The sequence below is a fragment of the Felis catus genome, chromosome F2, assembly GCF_018350175.1.
Source record: "Felis catus isolate Fca126 chromosome F2, F.catus_Fca126_mat1.0, whole genome shotgun sequence".
NCBI lineage: Eukaryota > Metazoa > Chordata > Mammalia > Carnivora > Felidae > Felis > Felis catus.
The window spans coordinates 83,352,692-83,379,120 of NC_058385.1; the positions used below are offsets into that span (position 1 = coordinate 83,352,692).

At 47.1% G+C, this 26,429-nt stretch overlaps 1 protein-coding gene across 10 annotated transcripts; it reads right to left on the reverse strand.

The window, feature by feature from the left end:
• Nucleotides 1-3,889: 3,889 nt before the first annotated feature.
• On the reverse strand, nucleotides 3,890-25,190 carry ZNF250 (zinc finger protein 250). Of its 10 annotated transcripts, none has more exons than XM_006943474.5 (6): nucleotides 25,073-25,190; nucleotides 18,140-18,235; nucleotides 17,764-17,905; nucleotides 17,446-17,559; nucleotides 16,917-16,979; nucleotides 3,890-7,589 (listed from the first exon to the last, which is right to left on the reverse strand). In XM_006943474.5, the coding sequence occupies exons 2-6, from the start codon at nucleotides 18,179-18,181 to the stop codon at nucleotides 6,265-6,267; spliced, it is 1,686 nt and encodes a 561-aa protein (XP_006943536.1). In that variant the 5' UTR covers nucleotides 18,182-18,235; nucleotides 25,073-25,190; the 3' UTR covers nucleotides 3,890-6,264. The 10 variants fall into 10 exon arrangements, with proteins under 10 accessions (XP_006943536.1, XP_004000230.1, XP_006943537.1 ...); XM_004000181.6 differs by having other exon boundaries at nucleotides 17,764-17,890; nucleotides 25,073-25,189; XM_006943475.5 differs by lacking the exon at nucleotides 25,073-25,190 and adding an exon at nucleotides 24,436-25,061.
• Between the last annotated feature and the right edge of the window lie 1,239 nt (nucleotides 25,191-26,429).

Genomic DNA, 26,429 nt, shown 5'->3' on the forward strand with positions numbered 1-26,429 from the left:
TGGATCTGTTTTTCTTCATTATGTTTTCTTCTTCTCATACTGGGTAATTTCAGTTGTCCTTTCTTCAAATTCACTGATCCTTATTTCTGCCTGTTCAAATCTGTTGGACTGCCCCAGTGAGTTTTTCATTTTAGTTATTGTACTTTCAGCTCCAGAATTTGTTTGGTTTCTTTTTATAAGTTATGTCTCTTTATTAATATTCATATATCATTTTCTTGATTTCCTTTAGTTTTTTTCTCTAGAGCTTCTTTTAGCATATTCAACATATTTAATACCATTAATTTAAAATCCTTGACTAATAATTCCAGTGTCTGGACTTCCTCAGGAGGGTTTTCTGTCAAGTTATTTTTTTTTTTCTCTGTGAATGGGCCATACTTTACTGTTTCTTTGTATATTTTGTAATATTTTTTGTTGAGAACTGGACATTTTGAGCATTCTGAAATTCTGAGTCTCCCACCTCTCAGAGATTGATGAATCTTGCTTGTTGATGGCTAGAGCCATCTGTGACTTTTTCAATTTATTTTTTTGCAAAGTGTTTATTCTTTGATGTGTGGCTCCTGATGTTTCTGTTCTGTCCTGCTATGTGTGTGGTCATCCAGCATCCTGAAAAAGATTTTGTTAGGTGTCTGTCTCCCAAAAATGGAAGAAACAAGCATTATCTCTAATCTTTCTACTCTCTCCCAGAAACTATTTCAGCATTTAAAACAATGGCAGCTAAACCTATGCCAGCCCCTCAGTGATTGAAAAAATGGCAATAAACCATCAAAACACACACCCCTGATATTTGGAGGACCAGGCCCTTATTGTCCATCCTGGCTCCAGCAAGCCACACCAGAAATGCAGACTGCTATCCACATGGCTGCATGCCATGGGATAAGAGGTGGGCATGGTAGGTGGAATTTCACTGAAATCTGCTGAAATTTACTACCGTCTTCATCAGGCTCACTCCTGGAAGCTGCACATAAGTGTTTGACTAGACTCTGGTGTTCCAGAAGAGTTACTTCGGACAATTCTTGTCAGCCAAATAGTTGTTTAGGTGGAGGGATGGATTCCTGCATGACACGGACACTGATGTATATAAGTAGGGTGGCTGACCCAATATACCATGTCACCAGCACTGAATCATTGTAAACATTTACCTTCTGTGTCAGGATGTAAATTTGAGTAGAGCATGTCTGAGTTCCACACATCCCCCCTGTACAGGATATTGTAATTTTAACCTCTGCTTGCTAATTAAATAGGCATGACTTTGGCTAGTGTTGCATTTGACTGATTACTCAGGAAACCTGTATTTCTCTGTGTTGGTTTTTATAGGAACCATCTCTCCTTTCATATCTTCTGCCCTGTCACTGCTTGTGGCCCAGATGTTTTCTCATTGGGTTGTTTGTTAAGAACCCCTGCTCTGGGGGGTCCTTCCTCCCATCAGTGTCAATGTCCTCTAAGCCAGTGGCACCCCCAAAGGATTGTGGCCTGGAAGGGAGCATTAAAGCTCTGGGTGGGAGGGCTAGTGGGGTCAGGGAGGTGTGGTGAGGTAGTGTAGTCTGAAGAAGCATATTTAATGGAAATGCCTGGGGAAAAAAAAATGCTGGTGGTTTTCATTGTGCAAAACTAGAGAACATTTGGTTTGACAAGTTCTCTTGGCTGTTTGGTTTTGGCTTAAGAGGGCTGGCAACATGAATTGGTGACACATTTTCACAGGGGCCAAGTGTCAAGCCCATCTAAGAATGAGAGGGAGTGCAGGCAAAGGGACTCATTGGTTCTGGATGTTTCCACTGGGCCATTTGTACAGTCATGCCTGGGTGTCTGGTGGGTTAACTCCTTGCAGGTGTCCTATTGCCTCCTCAGCTCACAGGATTAGAAACTGAGTTGTCAGCCTGCTGATGGCAAAGGGCCTTTGGGAGCAATGTCATTTCAGACCACAGGGTGATTATTAATAATTGTTAATAGCTCTGGGCAGTTATCAGGGAGATGAACTACTGGTGTCAGAGGATCAGACAGCTGAGGACCCTGGCCTGTTAGGGAAGACTTGAGTCAGTATCCCCAGGTAAAATAGGTAATAGCACCTAACCCAGAGGTCATGGTAAGTCTGGGTAACGTTATGCTCACAGTGTGCATGTGTGGTACCCATGCCCACACCTTTGTGGGTGGCCCTGTACATACCCCTAAGGCAGAAGGACCCAGGCAGGGCATCAGATCTGAGCCAGAGGGCCACTGAGAGCTGGATCTGGGCCCTCCCACCCTTCCTCAAGGGCTGGACCAGTCTGCAGGTGCTCCCTGAGTTTAGTGACCTCTAGGCTGTCCATGAGTCCCTGCTGGAGGTGGCCGTGTGGCCTTTCATGCTGAGGAGGGAAATGAGTCCTCGCTCGGTACCAGCTGTGCCCTACCCTGCTTCAGCTTGTTTCCTGCACGCATTGTGTGACTGTGGGCTGAGCTTCTCCATGATCACTTAGGGTTGGGGAGCATTTCTGTCTCTTTGTGGTGGGTGAGCAGCTCCCCTAGCCTGTTGCTCTCTGTGGTCCCCTGCCTCCCATGATAGCTGCACCTGTTCAGAGTTGTACTAACTTCCAACACAGACTAGACAGAACTGAGTGCTAGGCTGGTCTTCCTGTAGATTTCATTTAATTTTCAAGGTAGCCCTGTGATGTGGATGGTGATATTCTCATCTACATGTCAGAAGCCAAGGCTAAGGAAGGGATGTGATGGGATCAAGGTCACAGAACAGATAGAAGTGGGCCCAGGATAAGACCCACTTGTGCAGAAAGGATTAACTTGACACCAGGAGAGGGGTAGCCTTTGCCCTAAGATTCTGGGTGGCTGGAGTGTCCTCCCGGAGTGTTTTTGTTTACTCAGAGCCAGTCTATGGTAACATTATGGTTTATGGTAGGCGCTTTTGGCCATGTGGCATCTACTCAATCTGTGGGGAGGCTGGAGATCAAGGTCAGTCGTGCAGGTGGTCATGTGTCAGTGTCACCAAGCCCCAGTAAAAACTCTCAATGCTAAGGTTCAGGTGAGCCTCCCTTCTTGGCAATACCCCATGCACATTGTCACACATCAGTGCCAGGAAAGTAATACTGCCCATGACTTTGCAGAAGCTCAACATTTGGTATTTTTCCTGGATTCTATCCCTGTGCAATCCCTTGTCTGAATTTAATGTGTGTCTGTCACTTGTAATACACTGTGACCATGTGTATATCAGGTTTCAAGGTGAGTTCTAGGAGTCCTTGTAGCAAATTATTGAACTTGAGGGTGATCTTGTGAATCCCCAAATTTGTTATTGGTGTCAGAGGGGTAGGCAGTCTTGGGGACCCCTGTACTTCACGTGCATTTCTTAGCTCAGGAACTTTTATGCATGAAACCAAGTGTTCCCCAAACTCATCCAGATGGGCCAGAGTAATGCTGTCCCCACCAACTGGTGATTTTTCCTCTGGGCAAACCCAACTCCTGGGAAAGATCCTCTTGGGCCTTTACTACTAGCCCCTCTTCACAGAGTGGCCTGAGCTTCTCCAGCATGTCCTCCAGGAGTGCTCCTGCCTCCCTTAGGGCCACCTCTGGACTGCCCGGCCTCAGCCAAGCTGGGTCCTGGTGTGCAGTCAACTTCCTGCAGAGAAGTGATGGATCATGCAATTATGCCCCCACACTTGACCAGGTTGTCATCAATGCACGAACACACCCATCTCAATATACCTTCATAGCTCTGTATTACAGGATAATCTTTCCTAATTGATCAGGAAGAGGGGACATGGTTTTGTTTGAAATTGGTGTGCTTTGCCCTTTTTCAAGCTTTCCCCATTGTATTTCCCCTTATTGGGAACAGCTGGCTCATGCCCTCTGCCCACTGATTTGTAGTTGATCCTTATGCCAAAATTACTGATCTTCCTTCACCCACAAGTAGGTGTTCTAGTCATTTCTTTTTTTATTGGAAAATATGTCTGATTATACACAGTACACAGAAATAAAGTTCCAGGTGTTTTCTAAGTAACAGAAAACTTGAGAACTGTTAAATTCTTGGTAGCAGTAAGGAGAAATAAGAATTTAAATGCATAAAATGGAAAAACTTGTAAATAAAAGTAAAAAAAATCCAAAGTAAGTGTGAAATACTGTTAACCAGTCAGAGGTGGGAGGTAATGGCAATTAACAGGGTGAAAGGACCCCAAAGTCATTCTGGTGCCTGATACCACTTCCAAAAAAGGGAGACTGACCATATGTTCTGGCAGGTTATATACTACCTCCTGGTCCTTGGAGAGGTGAGTGGCAAAAATGCATGGCCCAGGCATCCTCCCCAGGGAGAAGGGCACTGAAGCCACCTCCCAGCTGCAGAGACACTTGAGCCTTATACTCACCAGTGGGTCAATGGCGGCTGATAGCAAGCAAAGGCAGAATATTAAGTTCACTTAAGAAGGTAAAAAAGCCAACTATACATTTTGGCCCCCCTGAAAACCCTAGATTATTTGGATTTAGTGATCCAGAACGATCTGTACTGTGTAATTTATGTTGTCCTGTGATACACAGCATCTTCCCAAACAAGTATTTCTGTACATTGTATTTAACTGAACTCCTGTTCTCATCTTGACTGGAATATGCCTATTTCTTAAGAATTCTAACTCTTCCACATGATTAGGAATTGTACCCCGGGTAGTGGTGGGCTCTGAGGGGCAGCCACTGAGTCAGATGCCAGCTAGGAACTCAACCAGCACGGGGCGGAAGCTTCCCTCTGTGGGAATTTATGAGCTAGCACCTCACTGGTCTCAGCTCCTCTCTTAAGTAATGCTTCTGTGAACTCTATTGATCTGGAGTTTCATCTTAGTGATTTCAGCTACTGTCTGCAGTAACATCTGAGGGACTTCAGCTTCCCTGAAGTGACACTATTGCTCTCTCCTCTGAAGTAACCACCCAGTGATCAGCTCCTCTGAATTGCCCCATGACCTTAGACTCCACTACAGTCTCTCCTTGGGGATTTCAGCCATCTCTGAAGAAACACCCGTGTGATCTCTACTCCAGTGAAGGGACACCTCAGTGAGCTCATCTCCTAACATACGCCTTAGTGACCCCAACTGCTCTGCAGTACATGTTAGTGACATCAGTCCCTTTCAGAAGGAGCCTATCTCCTTGCTGAGGTAACACCAGCTACTTCAACTTCCAGAGTTTCACCTGTGATGTTATCTTCTCAGCAGTATCACAGCGAGGGGAAAAGGAGCTTTTATCAGTGCCAGTGTGTTGCCGTGCCCTTGAGGATCAACTCTAGTCCTTCATTTCTTCTGAGAAGCTTGAGAGAGAGAGAGAACTTAAAAATTATGAATAAAATGGATTCATTTTAGTATATGATAATGTATACCAGAGTCTTCTTGGCACGTAAAAAAATAAAAACCTCAAACACAGGAATGAAAATTTTAGATCATAAAAAATATGTATCAAAGAACGGTCTTTTCAGTAAAACTTTTTTGGGAAACACCACAATGTGTAAAGAGGCACCCAGCTGGTGTAGCAGCTATAAGGTCTGGGCTCTGAGGGCAAAGCTCCCTTCCTACCCACATGGGGTCCAGAGACCCAAGACATCCTATGAGTTCCAGAGCGTAAGGTCTGTAAGTCATAAGGGTGGGTTTTGAGGCAAACATTCATTTTTGAGTTGAATTTTCACTAAAAAGTTAGGACATCCCTTCTCATCTTGAATAAAGTTCAAACACCAGATGAAGTGTTTTCTCACTAATATTTAGACTTTTTCTTTTTTTCATACAAAACAAGTGGTTCCACACACTTAGCATTTCTAGCCATATTACATTATACTTGATGACAATCTTTTTTTATATCATTTTATCCACACACTTTAGTGTTTTCACAGAATACTGCACATAATCCAATTCTAATTTTAGAGGGAATAATTAGAATAGTTACTGTTTTTAGGAAAGGCATGTAATATTCTAAGCAAAATCTTTATTTAGAATGTAAGAAAGTTTCATTGTGATAGTAATCCTTATGTCTTCAATTCCTTCAGTTTCTTCCAATAAACTTTCTAATGTTAAAGAATTATGGGTGTCTTTACCAAAATTTACCATAGTTGTGTCATTTACTCTTCAATATAACTTCAAGATGTGGAGAAAAACAAAACAGGCATGCTCTGTCATTCTTCCATAGGAACATGCTCAGTGCTTCTCTTTGGAGTTACTTGTGACACTAAATGACCAAACAATGGCATCCCACGGAGCTACCAGAACCTTCTCCTGGGCTGAGGGGGGCGGGGGAGGGGAGTTCTCCTAGTGGCAGAGGAGGTCACAGCTTCCTGTGCACCTTCTGGTGCTGGATCAGGTGACCGTGCTGGTTGAAGGCGCGCCCGCACTCCCCGCACTCGTAGGGCCTCTCGCCCGTGTGGATCCTCTGGTGCTGGATGAGCACGGAGTACTGGCTGAAGGCCTTGCCGCAGCGGCTGCACTCGTACGGCCGCTCCCCAGTGTGGGTCCGCAGGTGCACGATCAGTGTTGCTTTTAGGCTGAAGGCCTTGCCACACTGTGCACAGCGGAAGGGCCTCTCGCCTGTGTGGATCCTCTCGTGCTGGACCAGAGACCTGCGGGCGCTGAAGGCGTGTCCACACTCGCCGCACACGTAGGGCTTCTCCCCGGTGTGCACCCGCTGGTGCTGGGTCAGGTGAGAGTGCTGCACGAAGGCCTTCCCGCACGCATAGCACCCGTAGGGCTTCTCCTCCGTGTGGATGCGCTCGTGGTTCATCAGTGTGGAGCGGTGGCTGAAGGCCTTCCCACACTCGCCGCACTCGTAGGGCTTCTCCCCAGTGTGCACGTTGTGGTGCTGGATGAGGACGGAGCGGTCGCTGAAGGCCCGGCCGCACTCACTGCAGGTGTAGGGCTTCTCCCCGGTGTGCACCCGCTGGTGCTGGAGGAGCGTCCTCTTCACGCTGAAGGCACGGCCGCACTGTGCGCACTCGTGTGGCTTCTCCCCGGTGTGCACCCGCTGGTGGCTGCGCAGGACGGTGCTGTGGTTGAACGCCTTCCCGCACAGTGGGCACACGTAGGGTCTTTCTCCCGTGTGGATCCGCTGGTGCTGAATAAGATGCGAGAGCTGAGTGAATGACTTCCGACACTCAAGACACTCATGTGGCTTCTCTCCCGTGTGTATCTTGTGATGCTGAGCAAGATCTGAGCTCACTCGAAAGGCCTTTCCGCATTCGTTACACTCGTAGGGCTTCTCGCCAGTGTGGATTCTCCTATGTTTACTGAGGACAGAGCTCTGGCTGAAGGCCTTCCCACACACACCACACACATAGGGCTTCTCTCCAGTGTGTGTTCTCTGATGCTGGAGGAGATGGGAGCTCCGACCAAAGCATTTCCCACACTCGGTGCACTTGTAGGGTCTCTCCCCACTAGGAACAGCCTGATTCTGAGAGAGAGGCACACTCTGGCTCAAGACCTGAACTTCAGGTGGGCCAACAGGGCTTGGACTCACACAGAAACTCTGCTCAGGTTCATAACTTTTTTGATCAATCCATCCTTTGGGTGCTTTCCCCAGGATCACCGATATTTCCTCTGAAATAAATGGCTTCCGACTCACGTCCCTATTTTGGTTCTCTCCCTTGTTTTCATATTCTGAAACAACAAAACCAAAGTAAAAATATTAACTCAAATGTCAACCCACTCAAAACAGCAAAGTGCAACCTGAAGGTGTTTAGCTGACAACAGGTGGCCATCAGGGGTGCGGTCCCTGAACGCACATGGCTACACATTTTCTGCAGTGCAGAAAAATCACAACTGTGTCCAATAATTAGAAATGTGCCCAGGCTCACAGGGCAGTTTAAGGGACAGGTGTGACCTGTAGTCTTGAGTCATCCCCCGCCCCCCACCGCGTGAAGTGCACGTGTCACACAGCAGCAGGGCTACAGCCCATTACCACCTGAGTCCCGCCTTCCTTGGAGTCCTTGTGGTAGGAATACACGTAGGACCCCACCCATGACTGCAAGGAGCTTTGTGGGGCTGACAGCAACACAGGAACAGAGAAGCCTAGTGTCAGGCTTGTAGATGTGTGAACTCTTGTGTGCATGTCCAACAGACACAGGACCAGAAGACTTATACATGGGGGACTGTGACTTCTTCTTTGTGGAGAAGGCACTGGGGGGCAAGATGAAACTGAGACACAATGGGAGTCTTGCCATGTCTAGGCTGGAGAGGAGTCCTGTAGGGCAGCAGTGAGCATTGCACAGAAGACTAGGGTAGAGGTTTTTAGTACCAGGTTGGGGGATTTACAGGATGTGCTGATAACTTTTTAAAAAAAATTTTTTAACATATATTTATTTTTGAGAGACAGAGCACGAGCAGGGGAGGGGCAGAGAAGGAGACACAGAATCCAAAGCAGGCTCCAGGCTCCGAGCAGGCGTTCAGCACAGAGCCCGATGTGGGGCTCAAACCCACAAAGCATGAGATCATGACCTGAGCTGAAGTTGGACACTTAACTGACTGAGCCACCCAGGCACCCCAATTTTTTTTAAGAAAGCTCTACGCCCAATGTGGGGCTTCAACTCACTACCCAAGACCAAGGACTACATGCTCTACCGACTAAGCCAGCCAGGTGCCCCTGAGAACAGGTTTCTTAAACCTTGGAAACCAAACCGTTGAGATGACAAGATGCCACTCAAAGACCAAAACTTCTCAGGGGTGTACAGGGATGCTGTGGGAGGATGGGCTGCGCTCATGGAGTGATCTTCATCAAGGACGCTCAACAGGGTGTCAGGCCCATAAGCAAGAGCTGACTCTGCATGAGAGCAGCCAGGCCTCCTTGTGGACTCTCAAGTGCCCAATCCAATTTCAACCCTGCAGTTTAGGAGGCCAGCTCCTCACACCATGCTGCCACCCCAGCTTCCCAAAGACCTCTTCCAGGAACAGTGTTAAAGACTGCTGCACTTGAATGGAATTTCAGAGTAAGAATCCCTCTGGGCAGGGGAAGATCTGAGGGAATTCTCTCTCTCAAAGGCATACTCAAGGTCTATGACAGGTACTGGCGGTGGGGGGGGGGGGGGGGGGGGAGGGGGAGGGGGGCAGCCTTGAGGGGAAATTTACAAATGCCAACCTAGCTGTACCCAGAGATCCTGAGCTAGGATGGCATCCAAGTGTGCATATGAACTGCTTCTTGGCTCTCCCTTCTCTCCAGGGGAGGTGGAATAACTTTTTCACTGGTTCATGTGGGTAAGAACTGGGTATTCTCAGCTTAGGGAACCATATTTTGCAACGTTCCTTCAGGTTCAAAGACCTACAGAGGTAGTAGTTTCCAAGACAGGGGCCTGTGTAAGTCCTTCCCTACCTGAATCTGGTGGCAAGTATGCTTCATTCCGGGGTTCTTTACCAGAAATGATGTGGACCAGCAATGATTTTCCAATTGTGTCCTATCTGTAATAAGGACATTTTCAAGTCCAATAAGCCTCCCACCTTGCTGGTAACAGCATTACTGAGATATAAGCTTCACTTTTTAGTAAGTTCCTAACTTGGTCTGGGAAGACATATGCTATATAGTGGGTCACCTGGTACCCCAAGCCAAGGGACCTTCTAAAACGACTTCTGACTGATGTTTAGAAAAAGATTTGGGCCAAGGTGGCCCATAAATTAAATATGCTTGGGGTGCCTGGGTGGCTCAACTGGTTAAGCGTCAAACTCTTGATTTCGGCTCAGGTCACTATTTCATGATCATGAGATCAAGTCCCATGTCAGGCTCTGCGCTGGGCATGGAGTCTGCTTAAGATTCTGTCTCCCTCTTCCTCTGCCTCTCCCCTGCTCATGCGGTCTCTCTCTCTCTCTCTCTCAAAAATAAATAAACTTACAAAAAAAATTAGGACTACAAGAAATTAAATAAATAAAATACACTTGTTTTAATTTATGTTGCCTTTTGACAGACAAGGAATGGTTACCTTGGAGGGACAAAGACATACCAAATGTTAATACTTCTTGTAGAAGTTGGTAGCAGCCAGACTGAAGCAAACCCTCAGCAGAGGGTCATCTGAGAAGAGGCAGGAGTGGGAAGTTGGGAGATTCCCAAGTGTGAGGGGCCTTGTAGAGGCTGGGGTCCCACTCCAGGCTAGATTAACCTGCTCTCCACACCCACCCCAGATTCAGCAGCATTCTGGACACAGATACTCAGAGTTCTTCTCCTCGACACAGGGGCTCATGTCCATGGTCTTCCCCCTAGGGGCTAGATCCAGAGGAAGCGTCCTTTGGTGGCTCAGGACTGCAAGAGGAGAGCACAAGCACCCACCTGAACCCTTCTCCTCGACAGAATGAAAGCTGCAAGTCACTGGGCAAAGGAAAGCAAACTTCTCATTCTAGGGCACAAACATCCCAATGGCTGGGAAGGGAAAACTACCCTTTACTCCTGAGGGAGGGGCAGGAAAATGATCATGAGCCCAGACATTGAGAAGTCTGCTTCAACTAGGGGAAGGGCTGTGACCCAAGAATACAACACCTGCCTAAAATTGAGGATGATCAGAACAGTGGAGCACGCGGTCATCTCCTCCTGCTCCTATCGAAAAGGCCAGCAAGCACTGAGTAACAAGCAACAGAAGACTTCTGCTGGGGGTGGGGGGTGCTGGTGGCCAGAGCACAGAGGAAAACCCTCTCTTGCAGGCACACCTGGAAGACTGAAAGTCCCCACCCTATGCACCAGGAAATGCCAGAAGAACGGGAATCCAGTGGTGTACTGAGGGCAACTATGGGAACAGAACCCAGCCAAACTCCTGACTCAGGCTTTCACACTAACCACCTAGTAGGAGGGGCTATGTTCCCAGACAGATACACTATTTACTTCTATATCTCCTGTCTTAATTAACGATAGGTGACATTCAATAAAATATTATAAGACACCCAAGAGAAAGGAAAAAGACTGCTTGTGTACACACACACAGAGTCGAGAGACTAAGTGACCAACAGAACCAGAATTAGAGATGACCCATACGTTGAACAATGTGAATGATCAGATGGGGAACCTCAGCAGATTCTGTAAGAAAGGACTGGAAATGCTGGATGTAGAAAATATAGCAACATATGAACGCCTTTGATAGGCTCATTGCAGACTCAACCCAGATGAGGAAAAGACCAGTGGGCTTGAAAATAGGTCAACAGAAATTACCCAAAAAGAAACACAAGGACAAAAATGTATGAAACATAAAAATAAAATTGATATGGATCAATATCAAATGGCCTAACCTGCATGTAGTTGGAATTGCAGAAGAGAAAGAGAACAGAGAAGTAAAAATATCTGAAAAGATAATGGCTGAGATTTTCCTAAAAATAACGGAAGACATCATAACACAGATTCAAGATATTCGTGTCACACATTTTGTTTTGTTTTTAATATGAGAGAGAGAGAGGGTGCAAGTGCAAGTAGGGGAGACAGGTAGGGGGAGGAGAAGAGAGAGAAAGAAAATCTTAAGCAGGCTCCATGCTGCCATGGGGCTCAATTCCCAAGCCCTGGGATCATGACCTGAGCCGCAATCAAGAGTGGAATGCTCAATCAACTCTGCCACCCAGGCGCCCTACAAACATATTTTTAAAATACCAACTAGAGGGGCGCCTGGGTGGCTCAGTCAGTTGAGCATATGACTTCGCCTCAGGTCATGATCTCACAGGTCCGTAAGTTTGAGCCCCACATCAGGCTTTGTACTGACAGCTCAGAGCCTGGAGCCTGCTTTGGATTCTGTGTCTCCCTCTCTCTCTGCCCCTCTCCCGCTCATGCTCTGTCTCTGTCTCCCTCAAAAATAACATTAAAAATAAAAGAAAAAGAAAAAAACCTGACTAGATACATCATATTCAAACTGCCAAAAACCAAAGAGAACATCTTAGAGGTAGAGGAAAAACACAACACAGAGGAACAAATGTAAGAATTACAGTAGACTCCTCATCAGAAACAAGTCTGAAAACAATGGACTGACACCCTTGAAGGGCAGAAAAAGAAAAAACAAGTCAATTTACAAACACCAATGGAGAGAACATCCAACAATCAAATCTAAACTAATGTTACGGGGAATTCTTCAGGCTGCAGAAATATACCCAACAAAGCTGGATTTATACAAGAAATGAAGGCTTTTGGAAATGGTTAAAATGAAGGTAAATATAAAAGACTATGTAAAACGGTTTTCTAAATCACTCTAAGAGAATTGTCCAAAGCAAAAATGATTACACACTAGAGCACCTGGCTGGCTCAGTTGGAAGAGCATGGGACTCTTACTCGTGGGGTCATGACTTCAAGCACCACGTTGAGTGTAGAGATTACTTAAATAAACCTGAAAAAAATAGTTGTAATGGAGCAAATGTTTGTGTCTCTCCCTGCAAATTCACATGTTGAAGCCCTAACCCCCAATGTGATGGTATTTGGTGGTGGGGACTTTGGGAGGTAATTGAGAATTAGATGAGGTCACAAGGGTGGGGCCCCCATGATGGCATCACTGCCCTCTAAGAAAAGACCTCAGTGAGCTTACTCACTTTCCCCCCACAGGCACACAGAGGCCATGTGAACACACAGAAAGTGGCCATACCGCAAGCCAGGAATAGAGCCCTCACCAAAGTCTCACTTTTTTTTTTTTTTTTAATTTTTTTAGCGTTTATTTATTTTGGAGACAGAGAGAGACAGAGCATGAATGGGGGAGGGTCAGAGAGAGAGGGAGACACAGAATCTGAAACAGGCTCCAGGCTCTGAGCAGTCAGCACAGAGCCCGATGCGGGGCTTGAACTCACGGACCGCGAGATCATGACCTGAGCCAAAGTCGGATGCTTAACCGACTGAGCCACCCGGGAGCCCCAACTCACTCTTGTGTTGGACCTCCAGCCTAGGGAACTGTGAGAATGAAATTTTTCATGTTTAAGTCACTCAACCCATGGCATGGCTTGGTTATGGCAGCCTGAACGGACCAATAAACAAGTATGCTACCCCAACAGTCTTCTAACACATATGAAATGGTGTTTGCATTCTTTGAATGTTTGGAGATGTATATTGTGAACCCTAGGGCAGCCACTAACCATCTGTTCTTTGTTCTCTCTTCTTTCTCCCTTTAAAAAAATTAAGTTACTTCTCATGATTCTATCTTATCTCCTTTGTTGGCTTCTTAGCTTTTAAAAAATTTTTTTTTTAACGTTTATTCATTTTTGAGACAGAGAGAGACAGAGCATGAATGGGGGAAGGTCAGAGAGAGAGGGAGACACAGAATCTGAAACAGGCTCCAGGCTCTGAGCTGTCAGCACAGAGCCCGACGCGGGGCTCGAACTCACGGACTGCGAGATCATGACCTGAGCCGAAGTCGGACGCCCAACCGACTGAGCCACCCAGGTGCCCCCGGCTTCTTAGCTTTAACACTTCTTTTGATTATGATATAGCTTAGTGATTTTATTCAAGTTTATTATGTAAGCGGTTCATTGGAGTTTCTTAGATCTGTGAGTTTATGGCTTTCATCACATTTGGAAAGTTTTCAACCATCATTTCCTAGAATATTTTTTCTGATGCTCCCACCTCTGCTTTATTGGCTTCAGCTAGATATATTAGGCAATTTCAGATTGTCCCACAGCTCACTAATGTCCTGTGGTCTTTTTTTCCTTCCTTTTCCTTTTCAGTAGTTTCTAGGATTTTTGTTTTCACTAATCCTTTCTTATGCAATATCTAACCTGTCACTAATTTTACCCAGTAAACTCTTCATCTCATGCATTGTTTTCATCTCTAGAGATCAGAACTGGGCCTTTCATGTATCTTCCAAGACTCTACTTAACATCCTGAATATTCCCTATAGTCCTTGAACATACAGAATAAATTTATTTTGTTTTCATGTCCTGGTCTTCCAAATCTTTTTATTTTTTTAATATTTATTTTTGAGAAGACAGCATGTGAGCAGGGGAGGGGCAGAAAGAGAGAGAGAGAAACCAAAGTAGGCCCCAGGCTCTGAGCTGTTAGCACACAGCCCAAAGCGGGGCTCGAACTCACTGACCATGGGATCATGACCTGAGTCTAAGTCAGATGCCTAACAGACTGAGCCACCCAGGCACTCCTCCTGGTCTTCCAATTCTATCACTGATGTCACTTCCGGTCCGTTTAACAGGACTGTTTTTTCTTCTAATTATGGTTGTTTTCTTCTTTGAATGCTTGATAATTTTTTATTAATGCCAGATATTATGGATTTTACCTTGCTTCATGTTGGATATTTTTTATTTCTAGAAATTGTCTCGAACTTAAGTATTCTTGGTTAAGTTACTTGGAAGTAGCATGTATGGTTCTTGCCTTTGAACTTTGTTAGACCAGAACAGAATAGTGCTTAGGGCTCTTTCACCAGCCCTCCCCCCCCCCCCAACACACACACACACACACACACACACACACACACACACACACACGTTAGTTCTCTAATTAAGGATTCCCTGTGAGTTACAAGTTTCCCACTCTTGCTGTTGGGAACAGATAGCATTCCCAGCCTTATGTGAGCATTGGGCACTGTATTTACTAGCCTATAGCTCTGCAGGCTAGAATTCCATATGGGTTCTCTGCTCAGTGTATCACAAGGCTGAAAAATAAAGTGTTAGTCTGAATACTCATGTGGAGGCTCAGGGAGTAAATGCACTTCAAAGTTCATTCTTACTGTTGTCAAAATTTAGCCCCTTGTAGCTACAGGACTAAGAGGACTGTTTCCTTTGCCACCCTCACCTCCTGATTGCTACCTGCATTCCTTGCCATGTGGCCCCCTCCACCTTCAAGGCAGCAATGGTGCATCAAATCCTTCTTCCCATTCTTTGAATCTGGCTTCGGTCTCCAACCCCCAGACCCGCCAGACCCCAATTTAAAGAGTTCTCCATTCCTTAAAGGCAAAAGCTTAACGTAACATAATCACGAGAATAAAATCCACATTCACAATCTTGGGGATTATGCAGTCAGGGCAGGTCCTGTGCTGAGAAAGAGAGCTCCGGTCTCTCTTCCTCTTCTAAGAACACTAATCATAGCAAATCAAGGTCCTACCCTTATGAGGTCACTTAATTACTTCCATAAAGCCTCCATCACCAATACATTCACACTGGGGGTCAGGGCTTCAACATATGAATGGGGGAGGGGCACAAACATTCATTCTATTATGAGGACCATCTTAAATCCTGGTTACCACAGCTACTACTCCTTCTAAAGAGGCAGCTCTTTCCTGGCTTTGGATTTCCTTGCTAATACTCAAGAAGTCTTCCTGCAGATCTCCAGAATTCTTTGTCAAACAGACTCCCCTGTGGGACTTCTGGCCTCCCTAGCATCTCTGGATTCCTGGCAATAATGTCCTCAAGTCTGGGACACCACTGGCCTCTGCCAGGGTTCCCCTCCTTACACTGGGATCTTCTCTAAGTGGTGAGCTGGGACAATTGTAGGGATCATCCCTTTGTTTCCTGTCTTTTGGGAATTACTTTCCTTCACTGACTGACTTCCACTGAGAGAATGATGTCCAACATCTTGAGAGCCGAGGTTTCATATACATTGTCCAGTTTTTCAGTTGTTTCAAGTGAGAGGGTAACTACCATCTCTGTTTACTCCATCTTGGCTGGAAGTAGAAGCCCTTGTTACTGCTGGCTTTTTTAATAGTTTTATATTAAAGGTTGGATCTCTAACCAATAACTTAATTAGGCATATTTCTGAGATTTCTAGAATTTTGTGTTACCTGGTGTTCTGCAACTTAATTGCCTCTCAACACTGTGTTCCTGATTCGTTATATTGTTCTACAACAGTTATCAAATCCCTTTCACTACAGTACATTCTGTTCTATTACAACACCATAGCTTATTTATCTGTCTAGTCTACTGCTAATGAACACCTGGGTCGTTTCCAGATTTTTCTATCTTGAAACATGCTTCTTTGAAGATTCTTGTACATGTTTCTTGGGGTTTACACACAAACGTTCTTACTGTACACTTAAGAGTGGAACATCTGCCATAGGGATCCATATTTTCAACTTCATTTGATAATGGCACACTGGTTTCCAAAGTGAATGTGCACGTTTACATCATCATTAGCTGCTTTATATTCTCAACCAAACTTGATAATGTCAGATCTATTTTTTTTTGATACTGAAGGTCTAACATGGTATATCACAGCAGTTTTAATTTCCATGTCACTGATAAATAATGAGGCTGAGCATGTTCTCACATTTATTAGCTCTTTGATTTCCTCATCAGAACTTGTTCAAGTTTTGTGCCCACTTTTCTTATTTGATATTTCTGCATTTTTTAAATTCTCTTCAGAGCAATTATTAAGTGTATACACTGTTTTGAAAAATGGCAATACCAATAAGTTCTTCATTTAAAAAATCTGGGTTTATGGCCAATAAAATTTTTACACATCTCATTTTTTAAAAGTTATACTATATGTTTTTTAAACTGGAGAACACATGGTTTAGTTTTTGTTTTTTTTGTTTTGTTTTTTTTTTTACTTAAGAAGCCTCATCTTCATAAAATTAGCAAGCCAAAGCAATAATTACCCATTTCCATTGAAAAGTATTTCTTCTATTGTTTGAAGCTTCCTAAATAGGTAGTGTCTTTCCTGATGCCAAAGTAATGAGATGAGCAAAATGACTTTAATAAATAATTGTACAAAAGGTTATTCAATCATCCATGGCATAAAAGCAACACATGACCAAACTTGCAAGAGCAGAGCCCTCACTTTCAGAACAATACAGCTTCAGCTGTTGTTTCAAGTACAGACTAGGAAGAATGTTTTACATTGGACAAAACAAAGGAAAAAAAATTCCACTGAAACAAATTTTTAATTTAAAAAACCCCTCTCCATGATTTTGTATAGACTGTATGTATTGTATAACAAGAGCATACATTCTGCATCAGAGAACCCCAGGAATTTCTTTACATTCTGGTGAACCATCAGCATTAACACCTTCAGGGATTGTACTGGGTTAAAAAGATAAGACATACACCTACCCCATGGACAGGGTGAACTGTCTTGCTGCCTACAAGCTGCCATGTGGTCACGTTTGGAGTTATCTGGAAAAAGAAAAGAGAGTTAAGAGAGAACAAAACAGTTTTTAAGAGTAGGAACTCCTGGGGCAGCTGGGTGGCTTACTGGGTTAAGTGATCGACTTCAGCTCAGGTCATGATCTCACAGCTTGTGAGTTCGAGCCCCGTGGTGGGCTCTGTGCTGATAGCTCAGAGCCTGGAGCCTACTTAGGATTCTGTGTCTCCCTCTCTCTCTGTCCGTACCCTGCTTGCACTCTATTTCTCTCTCTCTCAAAAATAAACAAACATTAAAAAAAAAAAAAAAAAAAAAAGAGCAGGAACTTCCTCCACTGGCTGTTACAGCAGGTAAGTGCAATTCACAGAGTTAAGACCACAGGCTCCTTGGGCAGAAGAGGCCCCAGCAAGCTACTCTTGCTGTCTGTCACCTGTCAGTGTGCACAGCTGCCAGGAGCTGATCAGTCCAACTGAAGGAGGGCCAGCTCCCTTCACTCACCTGAATGGCCAATGCCCAAGCCCCCAGTCTCCTCAGCCCCTTGCCCATCCAGGACCCATGGCTCTTCTCCTCGCTCCAGCTGACAGATCACGTTGGGCTTTGATCCTGGAAGTCCTGCTCATGGGGAAGGAAGGCCTTTTGTCAGCACAACATCTGTGAACACCCCTACCCCACCTGAGTGACCTGTAGGCATGAGACAGACAGGTGTGATGTCCCTCTAGAGCTGTAACACCTGGAGGCAACCCCAAACCCCCCACCCCAGGTCCCTGCCCTTGGCCAAGCACAGAGACACAGAAGACGCCTGCTGAGGGGCCATACCCAGTGACACCACGTTGCCATAAGTCTCCATCATCACGTGTCGGTAGAGGCCCCGCTGAGCAGGGCCCAGGCGGTCCCACTCCTCCTGGGAGAGGAGCACAGCCACATCCTCAAAGGTCACCTTGGCCTGGAATGACAGGGGCTGCTGAAGGTTGGATTGAGTCTCCATGTCTGAGATGGAGCAATGTGGGTGGGGGGAGTGGGGATGCCCTGGCTCAGGGGGGAGGGGAAACACATGCGAGCAGATGGGTGGCATCAGGAAGGGGCCACATTGTTCAGGAGATACAGTGACACTCGGGCTGTCACCCAGAACCCTGGGCATGGGAGGGTTGTGAGGAAATCCAGGGGTGCAACAAAGGCCCTGGAGGCAGCTCACTTGGGGTCCTGCTGGTGGTGGTAGGAGCCTGGCTGCTGCCATCGCGTGATCCCTTGAGGTTTCCAAGGAAGGTGGAAGTCAGAGGAGCCTGTGGGGCTGAGGAAGAGGAGGGAGCACATGAGGGGCCCACCCTTGCCCCCACAGACCCTTGAGTTCTGAGGGAGTCCAGCCCCCACTGTGAACTCTTCCCATGGGCCCAGCCACAAGGTTTTGCTCTCCAGACCTGGGGTCTTTATGATCAGCTAGGGAGCTAGCAAGGACTCTGAGGCACCTGCTCAGGCCCACAGTCTAGGCACAAGGGCCCATGCCAGAGCATTCACATAGGTGTGAAATGTTCATCAGGTCTGGTGTGGGTGCCAGGCCAGGCTGCCTCCACAGACAATCTCCCAGTGAAGACAGGCTTTCCTCAAGGTCCACACTCCTGTGGGGGCCTCACTCCAGGTCCGGCATGCTTGGCTTGACCGTAACTCCTGTGGCCCCACTGACGCCTCAGTCTCATGTGGTTGTGCCCCAGTTGCCCTGATGCTCCACTGAGGCTGGGGTCATCAGCCTGGTGGTGGCTCCACCAGGGACTGGGAACGGAGGCAGGACAAATGGTTGATTCTGGAGGACTAAGTACAGAGTCACCCAGGGATCTGGTCTGAACACCTGATGTGGAGGCCTGGGGGTGAGCGGGTTCTGGGGGCTTATCAGGCTAAATTAAGCTGAGATGTCTATCATACTCAAAATACGGGGGAAAAAAAGGGGGACCAAAGGCTCTCCTAATGGGGGAATGGGGTTCACATCTTTTGGAGTGCCAAAGGGTGTCTGTAACAGGGACACAGAAGCCAAGTGGGCAGATCACTCTAGGAAAAATGGTACAAGATGGTGATCAACCTTCTCATGCATGCAGCTCAGCAGGTACCTCAACAAACAGGGTGCTTCATCTGTTTGTTTGATTTCTTTGTAGAATATCAGATGTATGTGTAAGTTTGCATGGACAACTTTTGGGAATACAAATCCTGAACTCCCAACTGCAGCTGCCTCTGCGGAACACAATGGTAGACTTATTCACCAAGAATGTCCATTCCCCCCAAATCTGTGTGTGCTTGTGTCAGTGCAACTCTAATTAGGATTCCAACAGGTGCCTTTTAACGGAGTAAAACTACCTTGAATTCACATGAACGATAGATGGTGGATAACAGATTAAGAATAAAATTTGAAAAAAATGGGTGTGAGGCAGGGTGGGCCTGCCTCACCAGATCTCAGAACAAAGATGAGGAAGCCATTTCCACCACCCACTCCACCTCCTGCCCTCTTGGCAGTGTATCCAACACCCACATCCACTCGACCAACTCACAGACTTGCCATCTCTCATTGTCAGTCATCTTCCCCATGGTCTCGTCCAGATACCTCTCCATGAGAGGTCTCCGTACCCCCACCCCACCAGAAAGTGGCCCTGGTCAGGGTCTCCCATGACTTCCATGTGGTCAGATCCTTGCCCCCTGTTGACAGGATGACACTGGTCTCTTGTGCTCCTGCAAGTTGGTCTCTACCAAGTCTCCTGGACATTGCTCCCTCAGCCAAGGCCTCCAGCCATCCTCACCTGTTTGAGAATTTGACCTTCATGTATAATACAGCTCTGGTCCTATGGGAACCTGGCAGAAGTAGTCATTGGCACTATGGCCCCACTGCAACTAGGCCAGGATCCAACGATAAACACCAATAGGAACCTCATTCAGGGCCTTCCCAGTGGGTACAGATGACACAGGAGGCATGTGGCACATGTGGCCATAAGGCCTTAAGCCAGACCAACTCCTGCTCCTGCCCGTGCTTCTTCCTGCCCCACATCCTGCACATATCTGGCACTGGCCATGGTTATCCTACGAGCCTGAATGTTCAGTGGAGCCTAGGGTCTCCTTTTTGGTGCAGGTGAACTGGCAATCCCCTTCCCTCCAACTCAACATCTTCATGGAGATGTTCTTTGGCATCTCAGATACTTAACATCTAACACTAGGCTCCTATTTCTGCCCCCAGCTTGGTCTGGGCACCTCTACCCAAGACCTGATCCTGAAACTACCTTTCCTCCTCATTCTTTCACAGTCTACTCCAAATCCACTCTCCTAGTGCACCCAGAACCTGGCCCTGTTACAGCAGGGTCATGCATCTGCCTTCCATGGGAATAGCGACTGTCCTTGGCTTCAACTAACTTCCTGGCCCCTCTATGGCTATGAGGCTGCTCAGAACCCTGCTTGAACCTCCCCTCTGCCAGGGAGGCTCCCTCCCTTTAGCTGGTGCTTGGCCACAATCACCTTCTCATTGAGGCCCTTCCTGACCCCTTATCTTGAGGGCCTCTGCCTTGCCCAGTCCTCCTTCTCCCTTCCTGTCTCAGCAAAGCAGCCATCAGGCCAATGTTTGCTGAGTAAGTGAATGAAATTAAAAAATCGACGACACCATACTCTACACCCTGTCTCAGAAAAGCCACCTAACAGTTATGTAGATGAACCAGACATACCATTAGACAGTGGGAACTCCGCTGGAATGGATGAGGATGGTGTGACTGCCAACCCACAGTCCTTCCACACACAGGTCACAGACCCACTAAGAGAAAGATTTAGGTTGTGCTAGATAGACGACAGGGAAATGACACCGTGGGACACAGAGAGCATGTCCAAAATGTTCCTCTTTCAGAAGCAATGACTCCAGGGCCATGAAGGGTATGTGTGTGCTTTGTCCTCACCCGTAAAACAGGAAGATCACATCCCTCCTCTGTGGGCCTCAAGAGGAGACAGTGCTCAGAACCACTGGGCGCAGAGTCAGATGCCGCTGGACCAAGTGTTATCTCATTCGATTAGACTAACTCCAAACAACCAGGCTGTCAACACGAGTGAGAAACAGAGGTGGGTGGAGAGGGCAAAGGAAAAGATTCCTACCTGGCAGGGGGAGTCCTAGAAAAGCACAAAAACAAAGGATCTCTACCTAGATGACCTTCACACATTACCAAGTTAAAAAAAAAAAAGCATATCACATAGTATGTGTTATACTATCACACAGTATTTTTACAACAATCTGAAGATTTGTGTCCTTTCAACATTCATATGGTGAAATCCTAATGCCCAGTAGGATGGTGTTAGGAGGTGAGGCCTTTGGGAAGGGCGAAAGTCATGAGTCTGGAGTCCTCATGATGGGATTAGTGCCCTTGTAAGAAGAGACTCCCACAGAGCTTTCTCACTCCTTACACCACGTGAGGTCACAGCAAGAAGTCTGCAACCTGAAGGGGGCCTTGCCCTGACCATGCTGGCACCCTAATTTGGACTTCCAGCCTCCAGAACTTTGAGAAATGTCTGTTGTTTTATAGGCTACAGTAATTTGCTCTGGAAGCCCAAGGAACTAAGATGACTGTATTCTTTTGTTTTTTTAAAAATTTTTTTAATGTTTATTTATTTCTGACAGAGAGAGCGCGCATCAGCAGAGGAGGGGCAAGACAGAGGGAGACACAGAATCTGAAGCAGGCTCCAACCTGTCAGCACAGAGCCCGACGCGGGGCTCAAACTCACGGACCGCGAGATCACGACCTGAGCCAAAGTTGGATGCTCAGCCGACTGAGCCACCCAGGCGCCCCGACTGTATTCTGATTAAAAAAAAAAAAAAAAAAAAAAAGAACAAAATAAACACAAGAAGTGATACTAATTTTGAACAAGCCTGTGACTTCAAGCAAAGACGTACAAAACACTGTGCATCTCAAAACCAACAACTGTCAGGCAGGAAAACAGAGTCATCCAGGGTACCCAAACTGGCTTTTAACAAGCCGCCCTCTCCCCAACCCTGACCTCCATGATTCTGATGCCCTATGAGATGCTCTGTGAGAAAAACACAGTTTAGACAAGAAGAGAGAACAGGTGGGCACGACAAGTCCTGTTTGGATGACTCCCCCAAGCCAGAATCACCACCACTGAGTCCCCTAACAGACTGTGAGCAAGGCCATGCCACCCCCACAAAGGAGCAAGCACAAAGAGCACCGTCCATCCACCAATCACAGTCATTCTTCAGATGCAGGAATTCCATTTTTGGAAATCTCCTCAGGGAATAACCCAAACAAAACCAGAACAGATCCATGTTCTCAGCAGCCCTGGATGCTTAATGGGACAGAAGCCACACTGCAGTGAGACACTCAGCCAAACAGAATCTAGCTCTCATGATGACTGAGCAGCCAGCTACATGGACAGGAACTAAAGAAGGGGCTGCAGAGATGCAAAGAGCTTAGAGTTTAAAGTTTACTATTATTGTTTTGTTTTGTAAGCTAAGCTTTAGGAACTTATCACCCTTGTTGGAACCCCTGATAGATCTGATGTAAAAGAACACGCATGTCTGTCCAAAGAGCTCGCACACAGTGACAGGCTAGCATGGGCATACCAGACGTGCGTGGTCTGGGGAGAGAGGCTCCCAGGATCTTCTTCCCTCAGTCCTCACCATCCTCACCCACAGGCTTTCCTGGTGGAATGCCCTGCCCCACCTCCACGGTGGAAGCATCTTCACAAAGGGCAGCTCCAAGCCATTTGGGAACACAAAGCACAACCCTGCAATCTTCCATAGGGAATGATCAAGCATCCAAACCAACAGCTTTCTTATACACCGGCAACACCTAGTCAGAAAACGTATAGGGGGGAAAATTCTGTTCATAAATGGCAACAAGGAACAAGCTTAAAATGAACTTTAGAAACGTGATGTTAATTCTGCCCACCGTATCGACAAAACCAAGGTGCCTAGAACCGGTGGGCCTGGAGGAAAAGCAGTGGCTACCGAACGGGGCAGAGCAGGGCCAAATCTGTATAAACAAATGGAGAACAGATGAGATAATTCAAATTGCTCAGGAAAGATGATTCGATAAATGGTGCAAAGACAAAAATTTTTAAATGCTTTAGGAAAAGCAAAATTAAGCCTTTACATAAAATTCAACAAATCTCCCAGAAAGTAGAGGGAGGCAAAGAGATTTAAACAAACAAACAAAAAAATTTGGCCAGAAAAAATTAGATCATCTCAGTCTAATAAATCCACTAGGCTAACTAATGAGTAAGAGTTGAAATTTTAGATCACATTTTAAGGACTTGAATACAGGTATAGATACATTTGTGTTATTTTAGGTGGGAAGGGCTGTTCTAAGCAAAATAGCAAAAGCAGAAACCTGCTGGGCAGAGACTCCCACATTTGCTGCATGAAAATTAATACCTTATGCACATCAAAGCCACCAAATTCCAGAATGGGCCCAAAGACATGTAAGAATTTAATGCATGACAAAGTTGGTTTTCCAAATCAATGGAAAGATGAATTATTCAGTAGGTAGTGTTAGAAATAGCATAGAAGGAAAAAAATGAAGCTGGATTCCCAACTCACCCCACACCAAAATAAATTCCAGATGGATCCAGCATTGCACAAGTACCAGAGAAAAACAAGAGTCTATTTTAAAAATAATCTTGGCGTGGGGAAAGTCTTTTAAGACATAGCAAAGCTCAAAAGCCTTCGGAGTAAATATGTTACGATTAAAAACTTGAAATCTCTTCAAAAAACCCCAAACCAGAACAAAGCACCATAACTGGAGTCAAATGTCAGTTTGTGAAGAGTGTTTTCAACATATACGGAAAAGAGTATGAGCTGGCAGATCACAAAGGAAATACAAAGGAAAACAAAAAAGGAAATACAAAGGCACACGAACAGTTTCAACCTCACCAGTCATCGGGGAACGGAAATTAAAACATTCATGTGACAACAATGCGGGGCGGGCGGTCTTAAGACCCCAACCTCCCCCTCACTCCGCCTCCGAGTCCACCCTGCACACACCGGGTGTACAAAACCGACGGAACGCACCGCCACGAAGACAGTTTGCAAGTGAAAAATCTAACAAGTATCGACCGTTAGAGCATGGCCACCCCTCTGCCCCCCGAGCTTCCCTTTTAGGTGAATAACAGAAAACAGCGCACGCAAAATCCAGAAAGGGTACAAAGGAAACCAGCCAGTGCTGCCTCTGCGCACACTGGCAGGCTGTTCCCAACGACGATTTCCAGTTTTTCTATTTTTCTCACACGTTAACATTTTAAAAAATGCATGTTATTTTCTACTGAAATCTTAAAAAGCAAATAATAAACTAGGGAAATATTTGCAAACCATGTTAGAAAAGGTTGGTCTCGTTCACTAAAAAGGGGCTCTTACAAGGTAGTAAGGAGAAGAGCACGGATAGAAACATGGAGAAAGGATGTAAAATTAGGAAAGTACTTTGAGCCAACGAGATACCAACGCCGTTCGGACGCGGAGAAACGGCTTACTGCGAACGGCACAGGCGCTCCTGCCGCCGCGGGGTCCGGATGGGCTTCTCAGCCTCTGGTTCTGTATTTTGGGGAGACCTTGAGCGAGCCGGGGACTCGCGGGTCGCTGACCACCCTTCCCGGGGCAATCGCGCCGCCGTTCTCTTCGCCGCGGCCCCGCCGCAAACCTCCACCTCCTGCCAGCGCTCGCCGTCCGCGGGGGAGGGGGCCCGGGAGGGTCGGAGGGGGGCGGTGAGGTGTCTCAGGGCCTGGGGGGGGGGGGGGGAATTCCGGGCGTGGCAGGGCCGGAGGGCTGAGGGCCCGGAGACTGGGTCGCAGGCAGCCTGGTGTGTGTCAAGGGTAAGGGGAGAGGGTTCTGGGGCGTGGCAGGGGCCGAGGGGCGGAGGTCGGGAGAAGCCCGGGTGTGAGGAGCGGAGAGAGGACTGGGATGCGGCAAAACGCTGGGGGAGAGGGGGCTCAGAGTGGGGTCCGAGGAGGGGAAGGAGCCCACCGCTCGCCCGCAGGAGGAACCCGGCAGGAGGGGCGGAAGCGGAGCGTGCCCGCGGGGAAGTGCCCTGTCCGTGAGGACGACACGGCTCCAGCGCGCGTGCTGGCAGAAGGGCCTGGGCGCCAGTGCCCACGCGCACCTCCAACTCACCTTCCACGCCGCAGCCTCACGCGCGAAGGGACGGACGCCCGCAACGCACTCAGACAAAGGGGACGCCCCGCCTGGTCTGCGCATCCGCCAATCCCTGGGGGCCCCGCCTCCTCAGTCCCCTCCCACGCCCCCGGTCACCAGTCCTGGAGCGGACACCTCCCAGTCGTCCCCGCCTTCCCCGCCGGCGCCATTTTCCTGACTGACAGCGAGGCCGCTTTCTGCGGAGCCACCGAGAGGCGAGATCTCCCGCGCGCCTAGAGAGGCCACACCGCGCCCCGGCCTCGCATTTACCGCACTTCCGGCGGTCCTGTGGAAAGTTCTAGTGAAGCTTCCGAGCATCGGACCCACGGACCACCTAGTGCCTGTAGAGTCGGGTTTCGGGCTTGTGTCCAGGCGGGTTCCTTTTCCGCTCCTAACCAACCGGGTGCCACCCCCTCTGAACGTGCCTCCTCGTTGCTGTGCCCTGGGACCCGCCGAGGACCTAGCGGTGGTCGTCACGTGTGACAGTGACCGCCTCCTCAACCACCTGCACTGCTTGCTGTTCACGGACTTTTTTGGGGCCGGCGGGGGGGGGGGGGCGTGAAGCCTCCGTCCGTGAGGGCGTTGCACGGTGCGGTAGCAACTCCCGGGAGAGGAGGCTGAGACAGCCACGGCTGGAATGCTTAGTCGTGTTCTAGAAAAACTAGAACGGTGAGGGCTTTCTTGGGGGAGCGGTTGGGGAGTCGGAGGAAGAGTTGTCCATCTCGTCTTTTCTGATAAACGACCCTGGGTTGGGAGTAGGACTCCCTAACTTCAGGCAGGGATGGGAAGAAAAATTAAAGAGGAGGGGACAGAGAGTCCCTCAACAGTGACACCCTTTCCTCTTTCCTTTTTCCTTTTAGCTTTTTATTATAGAAACTTTCAAAGATAGGCAAAGGTAGACAAAGTAGTGTAATGAACCCCACGTGTCCATCAAACAGTTGAAATGGGCAGTGTCTTCACCTATTTCTCTGGTTATTTCTTTCGTCAATCCCGTAGAGGAGGTCATTTTATATAATAATTCTCATATTTGTCTAAAAGATAAGGGCCCCTAAAAACGTAATTACAAAGCTATTATCACCCGTGAATGTTAATGATTATCCGTTATTATCAAATGTAGGAAACTTTTTTTTAAAATGTAAAAATACATCATGAGTTTACAGTGATATTTCAAATTTAGAGCTAGGTGGCTATTAATTTTTAAAATTTTATGTTTGTATCTTTTTTTCCCCTCATATTTAGAATCTTGGGGGGCGTCTAGGTGGCTCACTCAGTTGAGCATAGGACTCGTGGTTTCAGCTCAGGTCATGATCCCAGGGTGGCGGGATCCAGCCCTCTT